General features: G+C 41.7%; 1 protein-coding gene across 4 annotated transcripts in view; it reads right to left on the bottom strand.

Annotated features, from left to right (window-relative positions):
- The window catches only part of Trpm6 (transient receptor potential cation channel subfamily M member 6), a 160,815-nt gene that overhangs the window by 71,848 nt on the left and 64,656 nt on the right, over positions 1-24,311 (bottom strand). For all 4 annotated transcript variants that reach the window (XM_076560997.1, XM_076561010.1, XM_042261624.2 and 1 more), the window contains exons 8-19: positions 20,960-21,128; positions 20,320-20,443; positions 17,799-17,871; positions 17,573-17,673; positions 14,450-14,584; positions 13,416-13,469; positions 12,197-12,337; positions 9,947-10,081; positions 8,103-8,383; positions 6,329-6,557; positions 4,386-4,538; positions 1,623-1,769 (exon numbers count right to left, since the gene is read on the bottom strand). In XM_076560997.1, the coding sequence (XP_076417112.1) occupies positions 1,623-1,769; positions 4,386-4,538; positions 6,329-6,557; positions 8,103-8,383; positions 9,947-10,081; positions 12,197-12,337; positions 13,416-13,469; positions 14,450-14,584; positions 17,573-17,673; positions 17,799-17,871; positions 20,320-20,443; positions 20,960-21,128 (1,742 nt within the window). The remainder of the gene's footprint in view (positions 1-1,622; positions 1,770-4,385; positions 4,539-6,328; positions 6,558-8,102; positions 8,384-9,946; positions 10,082-12,196; positions 12,338-13,415; positions 13,470-14,449; positions 14,585-17,572; positions 17,674-17,798; positions 17,872-20,319; positions 20,444-20,959; positions 21,129-24,311) is intronic.

Raw genomic sequence — 24,311 nt, 5'->3', positions numbered from 1 at the left:
GAGGAGGAGGAGGAGGAGGAGGAGGAGGAGGAAGAGGAAGAAGAAGGTGGAAAGAAATCCAGGATAGCACCTGATGTCAACCTCTGGCCTTCACATACATGCATGCACAGCTGCACAAACACAGCCCTATATGAATATGTACAAATGAGGAAATTAGTAATCTAGGTATAGTATACAATAGTTAACATAGTCTACCAGGTATCATGCAAAATGTTGAGTGCATGTCCACACAGACCACAGCACACATGTGGAAGTCAGAGGACAACTGGGGGAGTCAGTCCTCTCCTTCCACCTTGTAGGGTCTGAGGTCAAACTCGGGTTGCCAAGCTATCAGCAAGTGTTCTTGCCTTGGAGCCATCTTTTTGAACCACCTCTGCTTTAATTTTTGAGTCATTGATGTTCACTGAACCTGGAACTCACTGATATAGCTGAACGGACTGGCCAGTGAGCTGGAGAGATTTGCCTGTTTCTACCTTCCCAATGCTGGGATCACAGAAACGTTACACCAGGCCTAGCTTTTCACATGGATGCTGGGGATCCGAACCTGGGTCTTCATGCTTGTGCTGCAGTCACTTGACCTACTGAGCCATCACCCCAGTCCTAGCCTTGATGTTTAGAAACAGATAACTGTCATCCAGAGATGTATATTTATCATGTATACCAAGTATGTGGCTGCCAAGTCAATATTCTGACATGCTAATATTATGTACATTTAGATAGACATCCTGTTATAGTCACACTTCAAATGTTTTGTGGAATACAAAACATTGGCTGCAATTAATCTTAAATATAGATAAACATTAGAAAAATAAATGCTACCAAATAAATGTGAGAAATGCTCAATACATGTGTGCTTTCTTTGAATGGCCACTATCCACAGCAGATCAGAGTTTGATCTCACAACTTATGTTCTCAATAGTCTTCTTACAGTCAAATCATACGTTATTGAAGGCAAAAGAAAGGTATTATTCTTACAAAACAATTGATTCAACTGATGTTTTTTTATTTATTACTTATTTATTTTGCCTGAAAAAGGAAAATAACCCACCAGCTACCATTCAATTCTACCTTCAGGGCTGTTGAGTTCATTGTACCTAAACATTCCAAATGTCAGTCTTGGCTGTGCTGAGTCTAAGCACTCCCAGAGAAAAACATACTCTGAGAATGGTCTCACACCTGTAATCCCAGCATTCAGGAGGCAGAGACAGGGAGCACTACTGCAAGTTCAAGACCAACCTAAGCTACATCTACCTGGCAGTTCCAGGCTGCCAAGGGCTTATAGTGAAAGCCAATGCCAAATTAAATACAAGAGGAAAAGGACAACAAACCAGGATGCCAGGGGTAGTGAGAAAAGGGAGATGCTCATTTGGGAACTTAAAATGTGCGCACGGGCGTGCACGCGCGCGCGCACACACACACACACACACACACACACACACACACACACACACACTTGTCTTATCTCCTTCCAACCCTCCCACCTGCCTACTTTGTTATCCTCCCTTTCATTTTTTTAAAATGAAATTTCCTACATTTTTATCTCAGGTTAGCAATGAGACATACCATTAATAACATTATCATAAGCTACTAATTATCATTAACACTATCATAATGAGACCAACCGTGTAAAACCAAAACTTGACAAAGGGAGCGCTGTAGAACTCGTAGATTCTCCTTGTCCAAGGGAGGCTCTGGGGCCCATTTCTTAAGTCCAAGTGCAGATTTTCATCCAGTTTCTCATCAGGGCCTCTTTCCAAATCATAGTTTTTCTGAAAATTAAGCAACAGTGTTGTAGACTAGAGGTGTAGCTGAGTGGTAGAACTCCTGTGCTATTTGTGTAAGCTCCTGGTTTAATTCCCAAGATCCTCTGCCACCAGGAAGAATGATAAACAACAATAAATAGATCTCCCTCTCACCTTCCCACTTTTTGAGACATGGTCTTACTCTATAACCCTCGCTGGCTTGAAACTCACACAGATCGGCCTGCCTCTGCATCTCCAGTGCTAGGATTAAAGCCCTGCATCACCACAGCCTGCCGTCATTATTTCTGGCTGAGACAGCTAATCTTAATTACCAACTTGACATATCGGAGAAAAGGAACTCTCAAGTGAAGCGTTGCCTCAGAAGATTGCCCTGTGGGAATGTCCGTGGGGCACTTTCTTGATTGTTGATCTACGTAGGCAGTCCCAGCCCATGGTGAGCAGCACCATCCCTGGGCAGGTGGGCCTGGGTTATATGAGATGTCGCTGGCCTTGCTTAAACCATTAGCTCTTAGACATGTTTGCTGTCACTCTCTCTCTCTTGGCCACACCTCATATACAGCCTACCAAGTGAAAACTAATAATCATTGTGGGGGAGTGGGAATGGCTAGACAAGTGTAGTCAATCATTTTGCTTAGATGAATACAAAGAGTAAAAACAACATCCATTTTTTTCTCATCACAAGTCATTCATAATAGAACGTTCTTGAACAACTCTTTGACAAAGTGTTTCAAATTGAAGAATGCTAAGGTTTCATGGATATTTTTCGGATAATCAGCCCATCACGGCAGAGGCCACATCTGCCTTAGTTTATTCACTGAATTAATCAATTGATAAGACCACATCTAAACCATATCAATTGATTAATTCAGTGAATAAACTAAGGGACAACTGCTATAGCAGGACACCAATCGGGGGAGTTCAAGAACTTACTATATGTTTTTAATGTTAAAAGCACACATTTAACTGCCATTCTGTGAAGAAATCGGGTGTCCTTTGAGAACAGTTCTGAGATGAATGTACCAGTTCTCCACAAAACCTCAAGAGCTGATGAGTCCATCATTCTACAGAGTCTGTGAGAGCCGAAAGTGGAATTGTATTGTACCACTGGCAAACTCCCGTCTATATCCTGTGAGATTTGTGTGTACATTTTAAGTAGATGGGCGATGTGCAGCCTTCTTCCTTGTTCAGCTTCAACTAGCAAGCTAAACTTGGTGTGCACAATCAAACAGGCATACATCTGAGCAGAGCACCTCTGCACCAGGCCTGTGTGATATCACTAGAGGAGGGGTCAGCACGGTACTTCTTCCCTTTGCTGGGTTTGGACCTGGGACCAGCACAAATGTAACCATAGGACTAGCCCAAGATTTTAAGAAATTCCTCACGCATTCTACAGACAGTAGAAGGCACTTGGCTTCCTGGATCCCAAGGATTCAAGATGGAACTAGGAAGAAGGGCAGGAGGGAGAAAGGGGGATATGCACACACCTAACCAGGAGCAATAACTAAAGTCCTTAATAATATGGAAGTGGCAGGTCTCCAAGGCATCAGAATGCGCAGATGCTCAGTCACCAGCAACTGTTAGCCACAAAACATTTATCACAGTTAATCTTCATTTAGTATTTGGAGAACAAATAATATTTAAATAAATACATCATACATGCCAAAGCACATCAGATAAGATATTAAAGGCACTTCATTCAGTGTAAGTACCAAAGAAGATGTTTACCACACCTTGGGGCAAAAGGCAGCTTTATGAGTCATGGTCAGAGTGGGAGCAGAGAGCAGAGAGAGCATTTGCAGCATCCTGGACACCTGGCTATGACAGTCAGCTGCTGGGGAAGGGAGCCAGCCCAGGGGAGAGCACACATCCAGAACCCATCCATAGCCACTGGATGTGAAGGATGAGATAGATATGTGGAAGGGTCAACAAAACCCTTTTGTCAAATTTGTTTGGGAGGTACACGTGTGTCACAGCATGTGTGTGGAGGTCAGAGGAACCACCTACCTGTTGGGATCAGTTCTCTCCTTCCTGTGTGTGAGCTCAGGGAATGAAGTCAGGTTGCCAGGCTTGGCAGCAAGTACCCTCACCCACTGAACCATCCCTAGGGCCCATCAACACCAATTCTAAATGTCTTTACAGATGAGAACCACAGGGGTGTGTGGCAGTGTTAATGGAGGCTTGAAGTGGCAAGCTGAGCCATTCTGACCCTCTCAGGGCAATGCTGAGACAGCTGTTGGACAGGATGACTTTGTCTTTGACGCAGAAATGGAATACTTTGCTTACATGCTCTACCTAACCGGTATATATTACACAGAGGGAACTAAACGTTTGATTGATGAATCAGCCCTGGGCTTTTAGAGGAATGTGTGGCCCCAGGGTGGTTTGTAACTTCACTGGACTGAAACATTGGCCAGAAATTCAAAGCCCTTCTGGGAAGCATGGCAAGAGAGCAACACACACACAGAGGCGTGCAAAGGGGGTAGGGTTAATAAATACCCTGTCAACGGGAAAAAAGGCAAACGTTTTGTTTAACAGATGCCTATTACAGATAAGCTCCATGCTTCTGCATCTCTTCACACAGTTATGCCCTGGAAACTCAATTTGCCAAGGAAGTGGACTCACCACACAAGCATTTTCTTTGGTGTTACTGAGGCCCTGGTCACCGTAATTCCACGTAAACTGAAAATCCTGGGATTGTGGGACATGCGACATCTCAGCTTTGCTTTTAAATTCCAATGTCAGAATCATGGGTGGTAAAAGGATACTGATGATTATCTGCAAAGGAGACAAGATAAAGATGAGCAGAGGACAAAGGACACATCTTAACAGCAGATGTAAGAATAAGTGTGTGTGGATAGTCCAATCCACCCCCAGCTCAATGTCTATCCTGAGTCTACACATATTTTAACTCCACTATTTCAGTTCTCCAAATGCATCCCTCAGCTCTGTGGAAAGGTGGACAGAGGGGTTGTTTGCAAAGGCAAAAAAAAAAAAAAAAAAAAAAAAGTAGTAACCGTCTCTAAGGACAGATGACATGGAATAACCTAACAGCGGAATACAATGTTAACGTTGATAACTGGACTGTTGGCACCTGAGAACAATGGTCACTGGAGTTTGGGGACTTCAGACAGCAAGCTGCCTTGGCCTTGTAATCAGTGCGTGCATGTTTGGAGAAAAATGCTGAGACTTGCCTTGCTTAAATCTCCTCTCTCTGTCTCTCGTGTCTCTGTGTCTGTCTCTGTGTCTCTCTCTCTGTTTCTCTCTCTGTCTCTCTCTGTCTCTCTCTCTGTCTCTCTCTCTCTCTCTCTCTCTCTCTCTCTCTCTCTCTCTCTCTCTCTCTCTCTCTCTCTCTCCCACACACACCCCTGTCACATTATGAAGTATATAAAAGACAAAAATCCATTAAGTTCTTAGTGACAGTGTTTCTGGAAGTTAGTATATGCACTATACAGGGCAAATGCTACCTCAGGTTCTCAGCTGCAGCCTTCTCATGATGAGGAATTTGCAAGCAGCTATTTCAAGAGCTGGGTAAGTGGAGGCAGACCCATCCCACCTTTGTTTTGTCACTTCCAGACCTGAAGTCAAAGTGGATCAGAGGAGAACTTTGGAAAATGACAGCTTTTTCTCCAGCATTTGTGACATTGTAGGACATAATTTTTGATGGACAATTTTCTTATTTCTCTAATCTCATTGGCAGACATTAAAATACACACAGCCTTTCCTATCTTTTGCAATACTTATTTTGTTGAGTTTGCTATAGCTTACCTACTAAAAACATTCATATTTTTATGATTGCCATCCTGTTTAAGATATACTTTGTTTTTAATAACTGTAGGAAGAACATAACTGAAATGTAAAACACAGTCTCGTGTAGCTCTTAACATCAAGCTTCATCCCCTTCTTTTGATTTCACAAACACGTACACTTTGAGGCTAACAGATGGAAAGCTCTATGCTTAGGCTCCACAGTAAGCATTAGAAAACTTGGGCACTGAATTTAGGTGCTCTTGATTTTAGATAACTGAAGAGGCTAAGAATTTAGATATGATGAGTGGTAAGAAGATTTGCTAGAGGAGAGCCTTCTGAAGCAGCCATGGAGTCCCTGAAGCAACACACTGGATGAGGGGAGCAAGAAAAATTGCTAATCCTCTGTAGTTTCTTGTCTATTGATATTTATGTATTTTCTGGCACTGGGGACCAAACCCCGGGGCCTGTGTATGTCGTTCAAGCATTGCAGGAGTGAGCGACGCACCCAGCCCTTGCCGGTCTTCTCACGCCTTGTTTCTGTTGGGATTCTCAGAAGCACTGCTGCTTGGCACAGTGAAGTGCCGCTTTTGTTTGCTTCTAACTCTGACAGCCTTCACACGAGAATGGCCCTGTGGTGGCAGGGCAGCACAGTCATCAAGTTTTGAGAAGTCACTGTGTGGAAAGTAGTGTCGAGATTCCGGAAGAATGGGTGATCCGCCGCGCACCTGGAGGAAGGTGCTGTTTGCAGAGGACTCGCCTGGAACTGAAGAGCATTGACCACAGTACACGGACAATGTGAGCTATAGAAAAGGAATGTACCTTCAGCCAGGAGTTCTTCCTCATTTTCAGACGTCCCATCCACATGTCTGTCAGCAGCATTTGGGTACAGGAATGTGACACAAAGGGGCGCAGTCCTCCAGACACCGCCAGTTTCAAGCAGGTGGAGTTGCTCCAGTTCTTGAGTTCATAGGTCAACAGCTTCATGGCCATCGGCTCGTTCTGCTTGAAGGCCTTCTCCAACACATCCAGGGCAAGCTGGCCAAACTGCCTGGTGAACAGAGAACACTTTAAAAGGTCGGTCAGAGCACCAGAAACGTTTTCAAAGACTAACTACGGCACACCAAGAAACGCCAGTTAATTGGGCCGTGTGATCAAAACAGAATTAGGCTCTGTAATAAACAGCAATTTAATCTCAGCCATCAGGAGCTACAGCGGCTGCTCAGAAGCAGATCTGTCTCCCGCACAGAAGGTAGACGACTTGTCCTATTTTCCTGGTAGCCCAAAGTAGAATTTAACATTTTTGTCAGAAGCCATTCCATGCCATGAGATGTACTACATTCATCCTGGTGTGGGTGTGTCTACATGATAAGACCTAATAGAGAGATTCTAACAGAAAACACTGTGTCCAAGAGACATTGTGGTACCATGTTTTATCATCATCATCATCATCATCATCATCATTATTACTATTTTTTTTATAAAATCCTTAAATACTTAAAAAGCTAGACCCAGAAACCTTCTCCAGAAATGCTCTAGGTCTGTAATCAAGCTATGGCTTCTGTCACTCACTGAGCTTCCCTTCGTCGACAGGACTATAACACTTTCGTGATCAGATTAATGGAAACACCTCTCCTCTTTCTCATTCCCACCAGTGACTTCCTGATTCTTTACTACAATATGTGTGTGTTTGCTTTCCCAACCTGAAAGACACTTAAGGTAAACAGTCGTCTTAACAACATCGAAGACTTTGGGGGTTCCAAAGGGCTTTCTATGTCACTCATTTCAAAAGTCATTAACTGTCCTTAAGGAACTAAAGTCTAAAATCTAGACCTGCACAATTCAAAACTGGCTGCCCATGGGACTCAGCGCTCCTCACTGGAAGGCCACTATATTCTCTCCTATATTCCACAGAGTTCCTTCTACTCTTTCCCACCCTTTCCTACAAGAATGCACAAGGTATAGGGTTGGCTGCTGGGATGAACAGAATCAAGAAGTAACTAGAAATCATTGTCACACTGTGTCTGTGACCATGTTTCCAGGGCTTGGCATGTGAGTCTGAGTGGACTACCTGAAGAAGATCCCTTCTCCAGCTGGATGGGCCCACCTGCTCCTCCAGGGGCCCAAAGGGAATAAGTACAGAAAGTGAATTTGCCTCTGCTCTTGAGAGGTGAGACACCTTTCATGTGCCCTGGACATCAGCAGTCCAGGCTCTACAGCCTGAAGATTCTACAGCTTGTACCACCAGCACCCTCCTCCAGTTCAAAGGCCTTTCACTGAGAACCCTACCCTAGACTGCCTGGTTCTGGGGCCTCTGGACATGGACGTAGCCATGTTTCTGGCATCTCTGGGTCTCCAGGATCCACACAGTCTGCCTCAGGACTTCTCGGTCACCAGAATCACTTAAGTCAATTCTCTTACAAACCCCCTCCCACATAACTATCTATACACCCTACTGGTTCTGTTCCTTGGGGGATGCTTGACTGAAACACACAATTCTAAGTGAATCTATTTATCCTGTGGTAATGTGAGGGAGAAAGCAGCGTCCACACTTCCTGGAAGGTGTTGCTGTTTAGTGTGAAGAGCGAAGACCTACTCCGAGTAATTTTTCAGTTCCTCTGAGGTGTCGTCCACCATGTTGCTTTCCTTAGCTTCCCGGGCCATGGCTCTATAGAGAATGCTGGCAATGACTGCCTTGACTGTGGTCTCCGCGCCATGCTGCCAGAAGAACATGGCCATCTTCTGCCTCTTCATCAGTACAGCCCACACCAGCAAGTCATTGTACGGGTAGAGAAAGCCAGCAGACTCGGGGTCCTCGGATAGGCTGTGTATTTCCTTTGATTTCTTCTTTGACTTGTGTGAGTCTCCAGGCTTGTCCTATTGCAAAGGAAAACGAAGTCCGGAGGACTCAGATGCACAGTGCTTAGCTAAATATAGCACAGCAAGTATCCTAGACATACTTTTTAACTAGTTAATACCTTTGTTAGATTCCAGCACTGAAGAAAAAAAGCAAAACAAACAAACAAACAAACAAAGAAGCCCAGATATCCCCCACAGTAGAACTGTTAGTACAAATATCCAATAAAACTGATACAGTGTGCCCATTGCATGAGGCATGCAAAAGCAATCAGCTGGGTGGGGGGTTGTAGCTCTGTGGTAGAGCAGCCAACTGATATGCACAAAACCCTGAGTTCAAGTCTCAGAACTATTAAAAAAAAATGCATGCTTTATTAACTACAACATAGAACTTAGAAGGCCATGAGGACTGAGTTCAAACACAGTCCTGACTCCATAGTGAGACCTTGTCTCAAAATATGTGGAGTATCATTAAGATAAACCAGCAAGCATGACTTGCCCTTTGATGGCAGTCTATTTGGGTAAGTAAGAATTTTATTTTAAATATTCTCTGCTTCTACCTTAACAAGTTGATTTTTCATTATTCCTTTGAAGTGGGTCACTTGCGCTGCCAGCATACATTCAAACGGATCAATTTGCTTAATTTTATTCTGGTGACAATAAGCACTATCCCCTGGCTCCCTGACCCTTTGCAGCTCAACTGACATGCCACTCAGACTCCCGGTGTGCCCTTGTGTGGCTTCCTGTCCCTGACTCAGTGCCCCGCATGATGTTACTACCTTGAGAAAAGTGGAGCCATTTCTCAGGCACCATTTTATCTCCCTCTGCCTGCTTACCTTCCCAGTTCAACCAAGTACTCAGCAAAATGCTTGGGATATAATAAAGGTCTTTAAATAAGTATTTGTAATTTGAAGCATCATAGCAAAAACTATTAGAATGTGTTTCTCTTCTCTTTCTACAGATAAAAAAGAATCTTTTCATTAATGGTGGCCAAGGGCTATGCCAACAGCTCTGGGAAAGTAAATGCCTTACAGACAATAGTGTATGATTTCCATGAAAATACTTAGGCAAGAGCATTCTGCCCCAGAGATGGGCAGGCTAAAGATGCACATTCATTATCTTCGTTATACTGCAAAATTAGGATAAAACTAACTTCAAGGAAGACTTAAGGAAAAGAAGATACAGAAGGAACATCTCCCAAAAGCTAAGTTACAAATGGAATGATCCTCATATCCAACCAGGCTTGAGCAAGGAAATTAAGAATGTAGTGTTAGCCTAATGATTATGAATGTTTAATACCATGGCATACACAGCCTGCCTGAGCCACCAACTGTACAAGGCCGAGGTGGGAACAAGGAAGAGAACCTCAGGGGCAAGCCCAGACAATCACTGGGTTGTCAGCACTCTGTGTTGCTGAAGAGCAGCTGTGTCAGCAGTGATGCTCATGAATTACACCATCTGTTTACGGTCCTGGAGGATGAGTCCTCACCGGCCCCTCCCTTTCTCCAGTGTCAAATGAAGGAGTCATCTCAGTCTGCAAAACCAACTTCATTTTCAAGTCTACAAACAAAGGTGTATGTATACCTTGGATTTGTAGGGCTGGGCAGTCCTGAAGAATTGGGAATGCAGTGTGCTCTCCGAAGACTCGTTTCTACTTCCCAAGGAATGTCTCTGGTGAAGAGGTTGCTGGGAAAGGCTCTGAGAAAAGCTGGTCACACTCTGGTGTATGTTGTTATTTTGTTTTTAAAGGAAAAAAAAGGAGAGAGATTTAAAAATATATATCATAATAAGGACAACATATTCTTTCCAATGATGAAAACTAAATATGTGTCCTCTCAAATACCCTACTGTAGTGGATAGCTACACTTCTGTCTCTTGTCCATGGTTAATAATTAATGTCTCTAGAGATTTGTCACTCAATAGCCTCCCCCAGTCTCCTTCTAATGAACACTACTATTTCCTGACATCTTCGAGAATATACTCTTTTGTTTGCTATTACGCACCTGAATTCCTTTCCTATGTGGAAATTCCTTTATAATCAATGGATTCTCTAGCCTCAGAACAAGTTCAATACAAGCAATAAAATTTTATGGTTTTGATAAGAAGAAGTTTCCAGTGCCAAAGAGCTCTAAGGTTAAGGTGAAGTTAGAAAGTTCTGGAATTTTTCCAGGTGGCATATAGTATCTCCACTGCATGGGCATCAAACAAAATGTCAGCAAGTAAAACCACAAATATACAGAGACTGATGTAAGAGCCTAGGATACGGACCCCAGGTTTGGAAAAACTCTACTCTCCTTAGTTTGTGTTCTATGGATAAAAAATGAACATAGAAAGAATGAAGTTAAGAGTTTTCAGTGACAGCCAAGTTAGTGTCATCATTATTGTAATAGAGAATTAATAATATCAATATGGTAATAAACACAATGAGTATTGGTAAGTCGCTCAAAGCTTGATCTGTAAAAAGGATGTGGAGGGGTTTTGTTATTCTCACAAGTTTGTGAACAGGACATTAATATGCCCATTTCATAGACGGGAGACACAGACAGGTTATGTTTCAGAAACCAAGTAAAGAGACAAATGGGATTTGATGTCAAACTACTCCGACTTCTGGCTGCAGTCTACACTGAAACACCATGACCTACACTCAGGAAAATGCAACTAGTGGAATGGGATATGTCATAATAATGGACTGTTTCCAGAACAAGCAGGAATGGAGCCTCGTAGTAAACAGCAAACCAGCTGCACCAAAGCCACACGGAGATCCTGTCCTCACCACCACACGGGGATCCTGTCCTCACCACCACACGGGGATCCTGTCCTCACCACCACACAGGGATCCTGTCCTCACCACCACACAGGGATCCTGTCCTCACCACCACATGGGAGCACCACTCCTTTCCAAGGCAGTAGCTGATGCTGGGTGTCCTTCGGCCTCAGAAATCTCAGCAGAGGTTATCTTCTAGGTGAGATGTGCTTTTCCATATTTTGCATGGAAAAATGGGGTTTGTGGGGGTTGTCTTGTTCATTTCCTAAACTCAAACTGGGCTATCACTTCTCCAAATTCTTTATAAAGGTCCCAAGTAGTTGGATAGCCCAGGTTCTTTATGGAGCCTCCCCGAAGCCACATTCCAGTCTCATCCCTGTCCACCCATGACAAGGTCTTAGTGTTTCTGAAGAACCCCACCTGAGGTCTGAGCACTGTCCTTCTCTGTTCCCACTTTTCTCTTTATGTCAGTGTCCAGCTCTTCTTTTCTGGTGTCTGGATCTCTAAAAAGAACTCGACTCCTCTGACTATAGGTCTATAATGGCAACTCTCCTTTTATAATCTTGGTCTTCCAAAAGTATGACAGAAAATATATTCTTATCTATAAAACTTTTTCTCTTTTTAAGTTCACTCCGTTTTCACCTTCCAGTCTAATCCTTACATGCTTAGCCCAGCCTCCAGACTATAGAGGCCATTGTTAGTTTACAGAAATAAACCTATTAAGAGTTTGACCTTTGACCTCTTTGTTTTCAAAAGGAAGAAAAGCAGTAGCAGCTGCTCTCTAACCAGATTCATCACACACCGCTTCTATGTCAATACAGCACAACATCCCACTTTGCATTGTGGGTAATTTACCCATCCGTTTCTTTTAAGATGTCTCTTTATATTCATCTCATGCCAGTACACAAACCCTTTGCATGGCACTCTGCGTACAGCAGGTGACATGTACCCTCGGATGGGAGACCCATCACAGAGGCTACTGCTGCCCCTGGGACTCCATCAGCCATTTTCCTAAAACCACACCTTGCAATGCCCCTTCCTCACACCAGGCTAATTTTCAACGATGTTACCTTGTTTTTCCTGTAGAGATTGTTGTACAGAACTCTGAAACTTTTCCTCGTGTAGCTGCTCCGGTAGGCTCCGCCAATGAGGTACTCTATTACCAGCCCGATGTCGACGAGCGTGATTCTGTAGCTCGAGAGAAGGGTATGCTACAACAAAGAGCAAGGAGTCACAGCTTTGTTTTCTTCTCTATCTCTTTTTCATGCTCTCAGAAGGCAACACGTCTAACTTCTCCATTCAGTTCTCTTCAGCATATTGTGACAAAGTTTTAACACGTAATTTAGGCAAGTCATTTTGCTATAGCTCAAATCAGTGTAACCTAAATTTATATTGGCATAAGCAATTTTGCTTACTGTAAATTTGCAAAGTAACGATCTTCCTTTTATCTGACTCTCCAACTAAGTCAACAGAAGCAGAAAGTCCACACTCTATCCAATGAGATAACACTTCAAAAAATGAGAAACACTTAAAATGTACTGTGGATAGCTTTTTACCACAGTGACAAATGAAAGACCTTTAAATTTTCAAGTTGTACATCACTCAATATTTAATGAGAACACTCTGAGCAAAACATGAGAAAGGATGTTGAACCATCCTAACTCCCTGCAACAGGGCTCAGACACACAAAAGCATTGTTTGCATCCCTAAGCTGTTACTGATGCTCAAAACAATGATAACAGAAAACATCAGAAATCATACTCTAGACATCCCCAAAAGGCCTGTGCTGCTGCAGTTCTCATTGGCTGTGCGATAGATATAGTCTATTGGGGTGCTGACCCATTGCTTATGTTTCTTCGTTTACTTTGGTTGTTTCTTTTGAGACAGGGTCTAATATGTAGCCCAGGCTGCCCCTAAAACCTGGATCCTCATGCCTTAGCCTCCTGAGTGCTAGAATTATAAGCATGAACCCCCCAAATCTGGCCTGTTTGTTTTGTTTATGTTCATGTGGTGCTGACAGTTGAACTCAAGGTCTTCCATAAAGCACTGTGTCACTGAACTACATCCTTCTGATCCATGCTTTTCATAACTAATGTCACGTAGTTGATGGACCAAACTTTAAAAAAAAAAAAAGAAAGAAAGAAAGTAGGGAAACCTAGAAAAGTAAAATTTGGTGATTAAAGAGTAAGTAATTCACAATTAAAATCCAAACATATCTTTAATAAATTTTCATTCAACTCCTTCAAATCTAAAAGCAAAAAGAATTTTCAACTTTCATACTGAGGTTACCTGTTTTACATCTTGGACAAGATGACGTAAAAACATATTAGTTGGTCCTTGTTTCTGTGAGTTAAAAAAGAAGAAAAAGGATCATTTCCTTCAACTATCATGTGCTGGAGGTGCCTTGTTACAGAATTACATAGGTATTTCAAATTACATAAGCAATCCAGAACATCAAAAATCTTCTTCAACATCATTAGTAATGAAACTTAAGCTACTTAATTGTAAAGATGGGGTTTCTCAAGAGAAGCCATGGTTATTCATAATTTTCAAAGCATGTATATAAAGAGATAGTAAGGGTATTAGTTTTATGTGATAAGAAGTACAAATTTTGGACATTTATGACTACCCTTTATCATATATAAATTCTACCAAATAATCACATCTCTTTGACACACAAGTGCATTCTATCAACTGGTATTTTGTTTAATCCTTATGATGTTCAGCTTCCTGAGGGATTCAAGAGAGTCTTCACAATAATATAAAATAAAGAGTAATACATATCCTAAAAAGTAGCCAACAGGGTAAAGATGTGTGTGCTGAAAAGAAGCTACAAGTATTTCAAATTCTAGAAAGAGATAACTGCCAAATAATTGGAGCAATGAAGAAGACAGAACTTGAATGGTATTTGAAGAGAGGACAGTATTGAAAGGAACAGGAATGACAATTGAGGAAGGTGCCTGTCATGGGCAATGGACATTTTCACAATGAAAAAGCAGGTCTCAAGGGTTGAACTTAGTCATCCGTCTTGTCCACAAGTGCCTTTACCCAGTGAGCCACCTCACTGGCCCAAGAGCAACATATTAATAGTGGCTTTAGGCTAAGAGACTCCAAATAACTGAATAAAAAGCAATCTGTTCTTATTTACAGTATTGTCTCTGTCTTAAGATAAAATAGAATTGGTAAGGGTGTAACTTGGGTTGGAAAGTAAGTCTCCATTCTGAAAACCATGTTGGTACACGAGCATTCAAGGAGACAGACAAACCTGAAGCTAACTAGCAAACAAATCTTGAGCAAGATGACATGAAGTGTTCCATACTCACTGTATTATAGAGCTCTTCCAGCCGGGGGATAGTGAGGAAACGGTGGAGGTTCACTCCATTCTCTATCAAGAGTTTCACAAAATCTACCCGATCCATCATTAAGGCATCTAACATTGCTTGCTCTAGAACACCAGGCTTCCAGAGGTACAAATAAAGAAGAATTATGAAGACAATTAACATAAGAGAAATAAGAATCACAGATAACACTACACAGACGTCATTATTAAAAGCTACAATCTTCCTAAGAAATCAGGACGTAACTTGAAGACATAGTCAAGAATGGTTCATGTTCTTGTGTGAGAAAACTGAACACTGTAACAAGCTCAAAGTTCCCCCAAACTGATGGTGAGTCTTAAAGGTAATTCTAATGAAAATCCAAGGTTTTCTGAGTTTGTTTTTAATTTGAGGACAGAGGGAAATGTTTACTCATTCATTTGGTTGATGGATTTTTTAAAATTTCGTACCATCATTCTTCCATTTAAACTTTACCTGCATTAGGTATATAGCATATTGAACATACTCATCTAATTTTCCCCTACCAAAAAAAAATCCACTAAAACTGCATCAGAGAAACTGATTTAAACAAATCAATTCACAAGTAAGTGGAGGTGGCGGGGGGAGGGGGGGATGAGGACAACAGAATGAACTGTGAAAAGCAGTTGGTCAAGTGGTACTTGGCTCCAGTCCACCCAAAACCAAACAGTTGAAGTGAGAAGTATCAAGGATCACACAAATCTACACTGCGTAACAGCAATACCACAGTGAAGTCAATGTAGACATGCTGAGTCTAATGTCAGGACTCGGAAGTCATTGTCCCCACTTGACCCTTTACTATGAGCAGTAATGCTTGCACCTCCCAGCTCTATAAACATTTCTTTTTTGACATTATCACCAGTGCAAGAGAAGATAAGAATGTGCTGACACTGAGGAGAGTACCCCAGAAAATGGCATCAGATGACCTGTGAGTTCAAACTCACGGGACAAAAAATATTTCCCTGTCTGTCCTCCACCTGTGAGCAAAAAAATCAACACAAATGGACCACAAAAGCTAGGCAGAACCAAATAATTCAGGAGGAAAGCCTCCAAAGGACTATTATTAATAGTTTCAGACAGATAAAATAATATTTATTCCAGGTGCTACTGAACACAGAGGAAAGAAAGTCCACTCAGCAAAAAAATGTGCTCACGGGACTTGGTAGACTAATGCTAATCTACCAGTAGCATAAGGTTTCACTGAGGCTGAGAAGTTGAGAAACCCTACCAAACACAAACACAAGAAAAGCAAGAGAAGTAATTATTACCAACTAAGTAAATACTCAGAACTCAGGAATCAAAAAAAAAAAAAAGAGCAGAGAAAAGGAGAAAGATGGAATGATACTGTGAAGGCACGTTTAGAATGATGTGCATCATGAGTCTATAGACCGGTGCTGTTTAGAATGAGAATGACCCACATAGACTCACATCTCACATATCTGAATGCTCTAGTTGATAGAATTACTTGGGCAGGATTAGGAGGCATGGCCTTGTTGGAGGAGGCATGTCACTGGGGGCAGGCTTTGAGGTTTCAAAAGGCTTGCACCACTCCCAGTGTACCTCTATGCCTCACACTTGTGGTGTTGACATATGAGCTCTCAGCTGTGCCTGCCAGCAGGCCTCTGAACCCTGACGCCCAATGAGATGCTTTCTTTTGTAAGTTGCCTCCTTCATATCACAGCAATAGAAAGGTAACTAAGATAAGACCTAACACACACCATGGTGAAAGCTCAGAACCTTAGATAAAGAATATTTGAAAACTTCCAGGGAAGAGCAAGATGCGAACATGAGGCATGGTAAGAGTAGAAATGAGGCCAAGCCAAAGGAGACCAGCTGCTCACTTCAGCAAAAGGCTGCCAGCTTTGATTAGTTCTTTTATGAGAATGGTCCAAGATTTGGTGATTGTCCATTAGTCACAGGCACAGTTTCAAACAGTATTCTCCTTATGCACAAGCATCCTGGTCTTGTACTTGGTGGACTAGGAAGTGTGCAGTTCCATTCAGGAACTGCTGAGTAAAGGATCAGGTCCTCATCTTGCACAAACTTCTTGGCCTTGTTACAGAGATGAAGGACTTTCAGTGTCGCAGTTGAAGAGAATGCTTGAGTAGAAGAAACACAGACCCACTCCAGCTGGAGGTGGTCAAGTTAACCCTTTTATAGTCTTTGACCCAATCATTTTTCAAATGATCAGCATGTCTACATGCAGCAGAATCTGCAGAATTCAAGACTGAGCAGCAAAGGGGCAGATGATGTGACGAGAAAGATACCACGTCCTGTCTCCCACTTTAGAAGTCTATCAGACAACTATATGCTCCCAAGCAGATCCACTCTTTTTAGCTAAAGTGTCTGCAGAGAACCCTGGCCAACTGCTATCTTAGCCCACACCTCAGAGGTGTGACCTGAAGTAGACTGGGGTTGACTCTGATAAGATGCTGGCCTTTGAAGTGACCCTCCAGTCTTTCTGAGGATAACTTGTGGAATAAGGCTTTTTCTTAGCAATAACTCTGCTCTTCATCTTTGCTTGCCATTTGTATAGTCATTTTAGAACACACAGTTTTTATCTTGGGTTAGTCACAAGGTGCTCCTGTAGATATCTTGGCCTTGTGATCTAACCTGGCACTTCACAACAAAGCTGAAGACAGAGTAGAAGGAAGGACAAGCTCAGAGGCAGAAGAAAACACACATTGTGTTTTCACTGGGTTAAGAGGTTAAGGGCTCACCACGCATTTGTTTTTAATCTTCTTGTGGTAGCCTCTACGCCTTTCACTATAAATATTACATTTTAATGTAAAGCTAAACAAAACACTAAGGTAATATTTAAGTTGTAAATAATAAAAACAAAATCAAACTCATTCAAAATAAATCCAAACTCTTTCCATTATTTTGATCTTTTAACATCCTAGTTCATCTTCCATGAAGCCAGGGAAATCTGTTTTTGGAGAGGCAAACCAAGGAAGAGACATGCCTTTGTTTCCCTGGGTGCCTAGCCATCAGAGTAATTCCTATCTTTAATCCAATTTTTTTGTTTATCTCTCTCTGACAAACCAATACACAAAATACTTTTTTCAAACAACCTCATTTTCATTATACCTTCCAATGTTGTCCATAAATTAGGATATGTTTCTTGGCAATGTCCATTCTGTCCCAAGCCATTGCCAGATTTAATTGTTCTGATATTGATAAGCTTGTGCCTAGGAGGAAAGAAAGGAATAATCATATATAATATATTCAAAAATGTATAGGGGGAAAGCATAGAACCCTCTAGAATGTGAGAACAGGAAGTGAGGAAGAACTGTGAATCGGGTGGATCACTCACCCTTCAGTAAAACTGTGAGGATTGCCAAATCAAGGTCTTGGTGCTCCTCAGAATCAGCATCAAATATGGTAATCTGTGATGGGGGAAAATCAGGAAGTCACAGTTTAGAAACTACCCCAAAGATGTCTTCAAATGGTACCAATAAGATGAACATTTCAGCTACTGAAGAAAATTTTCCTGGTTTTGTCATTTAAAAACAGCATGGCATTGTTTGACTTATGAAAGAAAAAGTGTTTCAAATAGGGTGACAAAGAATTAAAGACACTTGGAAAAACTAAACATTAAAAATCTCACATGTAAAGCCGGGTGGAGGTGGTGCACGCCTTTAATCCCAGCACTCGGGAGGCAGAGGCAGGCAGATCTCTGTGAGTTCAAGGCCAGCCTGGGCTACCAAGTGAATTCCAGGAAAGGCGCAAAGCTACACAGAGAAACCCTGTCTCGGACAAAAAAAAAAAAAAAAAATCTCACATGTAGTGGAGCTTACTCTGCACCTTCCTCAGGGAAAGAGCTTCATTGTCGACTCCCAGTGCAGATCAACTCATCTCTCCTTTGGAAGGGGAAACCATGTGAGCCCTCTGCCCACTTAAACTTAGAAACGAAGACCTTTGCTTCATAATGAGAAGTGACTCCTTAAATGTTATCCTAAACTCAGGAAGATGAGGACCATGGATCCCATGGATGGGACAATGAACTGCAGTCTTAGCAATGTCAAAGTGCCCAGGGTGAGACTGATTTTTAAAAAAAATCAGCATATAATGTGTTAGATACCATTATGACACTTTTTAACAAAATATGATGTTTTGTGGATTTTGTTGTCCCCATTTCCCATCCCTTGCTACTCCTGTGCCCCCTTGGTACCCTCCACAACAAATTCTTTTCCTCTCTGATGTCCCATGTGTCCTTTGACCCACCCACCCCCATATACCCCTACCCTCCTTCATCATCTGATATTACCCTTTTTTGGTCTCCTTTCTAGATTTTTTTAGATTTCACCCACATTTATTTCTATTTACATTTATACTGCACCTTTCCAAATAAAAATATATTTCCTGTAATACAGGAAGCTATATTAACAGAGAAAGCCAGGAATGTCAAGCACTGGTCCTGGGTAAGACTCTAACTAGCCCACCTTAGGGACATATCTTAAAGCCACTAAATGTAAGTTACATATCCACAAAATGAGTAAGGATCTGAAAAAAAAGTGTCCAAGGCCCTCTTTTCAAACTATGCTAATATATCTACACATGTTGGATCCTTTTGCCTAACATGGCTACTGGGTGTGCCAACAAATTCAGCCACCACCAACTCAGAGCCCAATGGCTGTGATGCAAGCACCACGGTTTTCTTCCTTCGCCTTTCTTGATCTTTCTGCTCACTGCTCAGTAATTACACTACATAATGACAGAAAGAAGCAAGCACTATGGCAGTCTCTTTCACATGGCCTTTTCTTCTAATTATGCAAAGCATGGCAGGGTGGCACCTCTGAGCTCAGACCAGGCCTGCCGTGTCTTAATTGGATGACTGGACAGATTGCTTAAATTGTCTCGCCTTCAGCTGCATAACTTCCAAAATGGAAATGAGCAACCATTGCCATCTTGAACTCATTCTTAGGGTCATTTCAGATGAAAGAGAGTTAAAAGCACGTGACTACTTGTAAACACGGCTGTGGTCACTGAAGGTGCCAGAGGGTTTTTCATGTGCGTTCTTGCCAGGTTTGAACTTGTTCCATTGGTGTTGTAAGGTTAGATGCGTTAGCACCAACACAATTCCTTCATGATTTCACTAAGCTTCCCGGTTCTGAGGGGATCACTGTAAATGGCAACATATCTGCATGTTTACTGGAGTTTTCTGCTTCATATATCTAAGGAGTCATCATTAAAATTTTTGGAAATAGTTCCCTAAAACATGAGCATTTTTCCCGAGTCTGCCTTATAGTCATAACCCTTCTTTTGTTGGTTCTGGCCAGCCTGGAACTCACCATGTAAACTAGGCTGGCCTTGAACTTATAAAGATCAACCTCCTGTGCCTCTGCCTCTGCCTCTTCCTCTGCCTCTGCCTCCTGGGTGCTAGAGTTATAGGTGTATGCCACCTATAACTGAACTACATTTTCCATTGCATAGTTTAATCTCAAGTTTGCCCTTGTCCAATGCACACACAAAGACCTGTTGAGAGTATCACTCACAATGCTGTGATGTGGTCATCAAACACAGCAGACTTAGCTCCACTGGACTCCTGGAGCTGCTCTTTCAACCCTTGCAAGTGTTTATGTTTGGTAACTTTTGTGTAATACTGTTTTTCTAAGTGCTTTGTCCCAGACAGAATCTGAAATTTCAAATATGAAGGATAACACTGAAGGCAGAGCAGTAGGAATCCAAGTTTACACAACTGAAGGATCACATTTTGTAGAGTTATATACATCAAAGTTCAAAATAGGTATTCTGTGCATTTTTAATGTAAAAAATAAATATTTTGATTTCTGGAAGGTGGCATTTTTTTTAAGTCATGAACTCATCATACTTACAGAATCCTTGTGTATCATGCACTCCATTAGAATTTGAAAAAGGTGCTTAGACTGTTTAAGGCTGAAGTTGAACATGCTCTGAATCAGACAGAAGATCTCTTCTTTCACCTGAGGGCGCAGCATCCTGTCAGAGAAATAAATGGGCATAACTTGAAGCAACCCAGAGACGAGACCTAGCCAGTAGCACTGGGGTTAGAAACTCCATGTGAGTACCCTACTGAGAAGGTTGCCTTCAAGAGAGTCCATGAGCAAGAAGAAAATACACAGCAGAGGGAGAGGGGTGCAGAGAAGGATGAATTTTAATGTGAGGGGTATTCATCCACCCGGCCCCCTGAAACAATGCATTCTAAGGGAGTCTTCTTGAGCTGAGAGGGTTCCAGAAGGCAGTGAGTTTTCACAGACTGAGCATAATATTCTCAAATGGTCTCACTCCCTAAAATCGTAGGACATTGCTTAGCTGAGACAATAGGGACCCTTCTGGTTACAGGCTGGGGGTCTGATGCACACATGCAGTCCCTGAGAGAGGAACAACTGACTCAGCATGTAGCTTCTCTGGCCCACGAAAATACACAGCTTGACAGTGCAAAGTGGAAGAATGAATAGTTACTGTGTTTTCACAGTGGAGGCGTCAACAACTCACCCTCCATCCTCCAGATGTTTGTAGGTGAAGGCCAAGAGGTCAGCAGCTCTGCCTGTGCCCTCGCACACCACCACTGGCTCCTTGTTCTTGACAGTCTCCCACACTGAGAGGATGACATTGGGACCACCTTCCACCACCAGCCCCACCACGGGCACACCTTGTCTTGAACCTATGTCAAGTCACAAACGGCACCACACTGTCACAGAGCTGCCCTGCCTCGGTCAGCCAGCCACTTTGATTTCTACACTTCAACTACCACCTCCGCCTTCCTGCTTGATCAGTTCAAGACTAAATCAGAAACTGGGTGTTCAGAGAAAATGCAGCACAGATATGGTGAGGGCATCTGTAAGCTTTCACCAGGGAAAAGATCAGTAAAAGCTTTCATTAACTAAAAAAAGGGGAGAGGGGAGGACTTAAAACTGTTTAACATTTCTTTGTTGCAAGTTCTAAAGAATTTAAAAGTAAGCAGATCTTTATAACAGATACCAGTGTCCCCATCACTCATTAAAAACAGACTTTGTCAGTGCAATAAACTTTTAATGGTGGGCAGGGCAACCTTCAATGTCTTTTATATTTCAGAATAGTACACCTTTCACTGTTTGAGTTTATCATGATTATATATTATCTTATCAAATCAAGGAGACAAAAAGCTGCAGCACTATTGAGCCATTCTTTTATAAAAGCTACTAAATGAAAAGTTATAAAATGGAATATATAATACATCCTATTTGTATTTTCAAAGCCCAGTGTATACCTATGTATTTATATGTATGTACATATACATACATTTTCTATCAGTAAATGGAAATCTCTGAAAGAATGTACAATAAACCATTAACATTAAAAAGTGACTTTTTGGTATTTTTGAAACAAGTCATAATGACATAACTGAGGTTGGCCTTAAACTCACAATCCATTTGCTTTAACCTGGTGAGTGCTACGTTACAATACGTACTGCCATGTTCAGCTTGACTTTAATCATCTTATTCATTTAAATTTTAACATGTTGCTTTAAGACTATATATTTGATTTTACATTTCAAAAGAAGGGAACCCGGTGGACACTATTTTATATTCACTCTTGAACTACAGAGAACTTCACCTTGGGTAAAGTGTTTTCAGGGCCATGCTGTGGCCTTCCTCTGGCCATCCCCTGTCCTCACAGATGGGGAGTTGTGGTGGTTTGAATGAAAATTACACACACACACACACACACACACACACACACACACACACACACACACACACACAGGCCCATAAGGCATTATTAGGAGGTATGGCTTTGTTGGAGAAAGTGTGTCACTGGGGTGGGCTTTGAGGTCTCAAGGTGCTCAAGCCAAGCCCAGTGTGGCATTCTATTCCTGCTTTCTGCTGGTCTGGATGTAGAACTCTCAGCTATATCTCAAGCACCATGTCTGCCTGCATGTCACCATGCTTCCTGCCATGACAATAATGGACAAAAACCTCTGAAACTGTAAACAAGCCCCAATTAAATGTTTTTCTTTATAAAAGTTTCCATGGCCATGGTATCTCTTTACAGCAATAGAAACCCTAACAATAACAGGGGTCTACACAGTATGACTGCCAAGAGAAGCCCATGCTTGCATCCCACTCCCTGAAGCTCATAAGGCCCTCAAGATCTTGACTTCTGGGGGCTATTTGGGCCTCTGCCCCAAGTACATCCTCTGCAAAGCAAGAGGCATATTTGAGAAGTAGAGAAGAGATAGAAAGATATTTGATCTCAACTAGGGGATGTCAAGGTGCAGCCCACCTGGAATTGCAGGATTGAGCCAGAGGCAGACAGAAACAGAAAGTAGATGGGTTGAGGGTCCACCTCTGACACATTGTGATGCTTTGGCTCAGTACTCTCTAAAACCCAAGAGCTCTAAACATAAACTAGCCTAGCTTATACATATCAAGGTCAATGAGTAGAGCATATTGGTGTGCTGGCTTGATTTCAAGCTTTTAAATCTTAGATAGAAGCATGTAGACATCATTGTGTATCCTTGTCCCAGATGCCAGAAATGTTATGGTAGGCTGTTGAAGGTATCCAAATATTTCATACTGTCTAATTAATTGGTGTGATAATCTTCTGTTCCTTTTCCATTCAATTCTACTTCATTATTATCTCCACATGAATAAATACTATTAAAAATATGAGAATACAATATACCAACAGGTACACTTAGGGCTCCTCTAACAATATCTTACAAAAACTAGGTGAAACAGGAAAAGAGACACAAAATAATAATGAAAACTTAGATAAATATTATTAATCTAGTGTTTTTTTCTTGATACTGAAGACCAATCTCAGGGCTTTGCACATGTTGTATTCTGCCCCTAAACTACACCCTCAGCCCTAGGAAAAATTTTTGAGAGAATTTCTTATATCCTGTATGATAGAATAGCCATTAGATATGTAGTAAATTATGTTTATTACTAGGGAAATACATTGTGCTTAGTAAAGAGGGAAAGGTTATCAAAAGCAGCATTGATATCAGTTTTATTCTTAAGAATGTGTATGTGTAGGAAACTAAAAGTTTATATGTGAAAATGTTAATGGTTAGTTTTAATAGTAACAGTGTAAAAATTCTACCTCTTTCTTTTAATGCCTGCTTTCTTTATTTTATCTGAGTGTTAAAGAATGCAATATTCTACCACCAGAAAAAAGAAATCAATGAGAGCATTTTGGGGAAGAGAAGAAAGAAGAATCTGATTTCTGCTAGGGATAATTTGAGTCAATAATTATTTCCTCCATAAATAATTATATTCATGATTGCTTTCTCCAAAACTATCTTACTATAAAACCTAAGCAGGAAGAGGGGCAGGATAAAGGTCCATCAGTATATACTAAGCTACAACTAGGCAAGAATTCAAGAAATTCCAGTGAGTATTACACAGTAGGATGAGAATCTATGACAACAAAGTGGAGCACAGGTCACAAACTCCAAGAGGATTGGTGGTGGTGGTGGTGGTTGACGTTTTGGTTTTTCGAGACAGGGTTTCTCTGTATAGCCCAGGCTGTCCTGAAACTCACTCTGTAGACCAGGCTGGCCTTGAACTCACAAAGACCCACCTGCCTCTGCCTCCTGGGTGCTGAGATTAAAGGTGTGTGCTACCACTATCCAGCTCCAAGAGGATTTTATATAATGCATTCATGGCACCCCAATAATATATACAACTTGGCCCTTGTGTATCAGGTAAAAAGATAAATTTAGTAAATATTTTTGCTAAAAATTTAAAATTCTAATACTGAGACACCTCATTGGAGAACTGCAAGCTGCTGCCTGCCAATAAGAGTCATGGAGACTACAGTTCTCACGTTAACAGTTCCTAAAACAGTCAGCTTGGGA

The sequence above is a fragment of the Peromyscus maniculatus genome, chromosome 1, assembly GCF_049852395.1.
Source record: "Peromyscus maniculatus bairdii isolate BWxNUB_F1_BW_parent chromosome 1, HU_Pman_BW_mat_3.1, whole genome shotgun sequence".
NCBI lineage: Eukaryota > Metazoa > Chordata > Mammalia > Rodentia > Cricetidae > Peromyscus > Peromyscus maniculatus.
The sequence above is the reverse complement of the archived record's forward strand: the minus strand, read 5'-3'. Positions and strand labels throughout refer to the sequence as shown.